The sequence below is a fragment of the Sinocyclocheilus rhinocerous genome, unplaced genomic scaffold (assembly GCF_001515625.1).
Source record: "Sinocyclocheilus rhinocerous isolate Xijiao unplaced genomic scaffold, SAMN03320098_v1.1 scaffold407, whole genome shotgun sequence".
NCBI lineage: Eukaryota > Metazoa > Chordata > Actinopteri > Cypriniformes > Cyprinidae > Sinocyclocheilus > Sinocyclocheilus rhinocerous.
In genome coordinates this window covers 296,963-298,357 of record NW_015633444.1, presented here as the reverse complement: position 1 = coordinate 298,357, position 1,395 = coordinate 296,963, and the positions used below count along the sequence as shown (strand labels likewise).

The window sequence follows — 1,395 nt, the reverse complement described above, 5'->3', positions numbered from 1 at the left end:
GTGGTGTTATGCAAATCTTCCCACATCGTGACGTAGACATGTGGGGGCGTGTTAGAACGAGCCGTTTTAGGTAGGCGTGGCTGACTCTCTCTTTGGATTTGAGACTTTAGTCTTTGCAACTTTACAGATCTTCTTTATGCACCAAGAGCTTGTAACACTCCAAAGAGTGTGCAATTTAAAATCGCATCATATGACCCCTTTAAGAAATATGGAATTTAAGAGTGTATAAATCACTAATTTTTTCTAAAGTGACACTATATTCAACAGTGACACCAGCATTCTGCATCTGCAAATCAAACAAAACATAACTCACCCACCATCTGAACTCCAGTTCACAAATAAAATATACAAAATCTTAAAACTGTTATTGCATTCTTATAATTAATATTCTGAAGTAAATATAAAAATACTAAAACAATAACTGGAACATGAATTTACAATAGATTTAAATGCCGTTGGATGCTAGTGTTCTTTAAATGAGCACATGGTGTAGAGTCTGCACTGTGTATAGTTTTGAAAAGGTTTATTAATAGGCTTGCATCTAGTGATCAACACAAGAATAGTGTTTAACTTTTCAAGAATTCACACACATTGGGTTCACTGTCTCCAGTGTTTTCTGTTGACTGTGGATTCTCTGAAGTGGCTTCTATCACCATTAACTGGTTCTGATGAGATTAGACTGCCATCTAAAACCTGTTATTACAAAAAAGACACATTTAATTTAATGCTTTTCACAGTCACATCCATCAAACTGTATAAAAATACAACCCAATATAATACAATCCAAATTTACACCTGTACTTACTTACTGCACACATACACTTACTGCTCATTAAGTCACATAATAGTTACGTTAGTTACTCACCGCAGTGTCTCCAGTTTATAATCAGCATTATTCCTTATATCAGACAGCAGCTTCACTCCGGAGTCTGTCAGTTTATTTTTAGTCAGATCCAGTTCTCTCAGGTGTGAGGGGTTTGATCTCAGAGCTGAAGCCAGAGCAGCACAGCCATGATATGTGACACTGCAATCACTGAACCTGCAGAGAACAATGACACACTCCTCAGTTTCAATATGTAGAAAGCCATTTACTGAAATCTCAGTTTGGTATGAAAATAACTGATATTCCTCCAATCACATTTATATTAACGGTAAAATAAGTTAAAAGAGAGAAAAATAATAAGCTTGATCATTTTTATTAATCTTAAATTATTAATTATAATAATCACTTCTTTTTGCCTTCTTACTGCACCTTTTCAGGTCTTTTTCATCTTACCACAATGTCTCCAGTTTACAGTGAGGATTCTCCAATCCACCAGAGAGCAACTTTACTCCCGGGTCTCTTAGTTTATTCCATGAGAGGTTCAGTTCTCTCAGCTGTGAGGGGTTTGATTT

At 35.8% G+C, this 1,395-nt stretch overlaps 1 protein-coding gene across 1 annotated transcript in view; it reads right to left on the bottom strand.

The window, feature by feature from the left end:
• Nucleotides 1–422: 422 nt before the first annotated feature.
• LOC107744034 (NACHT, LRR and PYD domains-containing protein 3-like) overlaps nucleotides 423–1,395 on the bottom strand; it is an 18,157-nt gene continuing 17,184 nt past the window's right edge. The window contains exon 12 of the mRNA XM_016557504.1: nucleotides 423–693. Coding sequence (XP_016412990.1) covers nucleotides 687–693 — 7 coding nt within the window. The 3' untranslated portion in view covers nucleotides 423–686. The remainder of the gene's footprint in view (nucleotides 694–1,395) is intronic.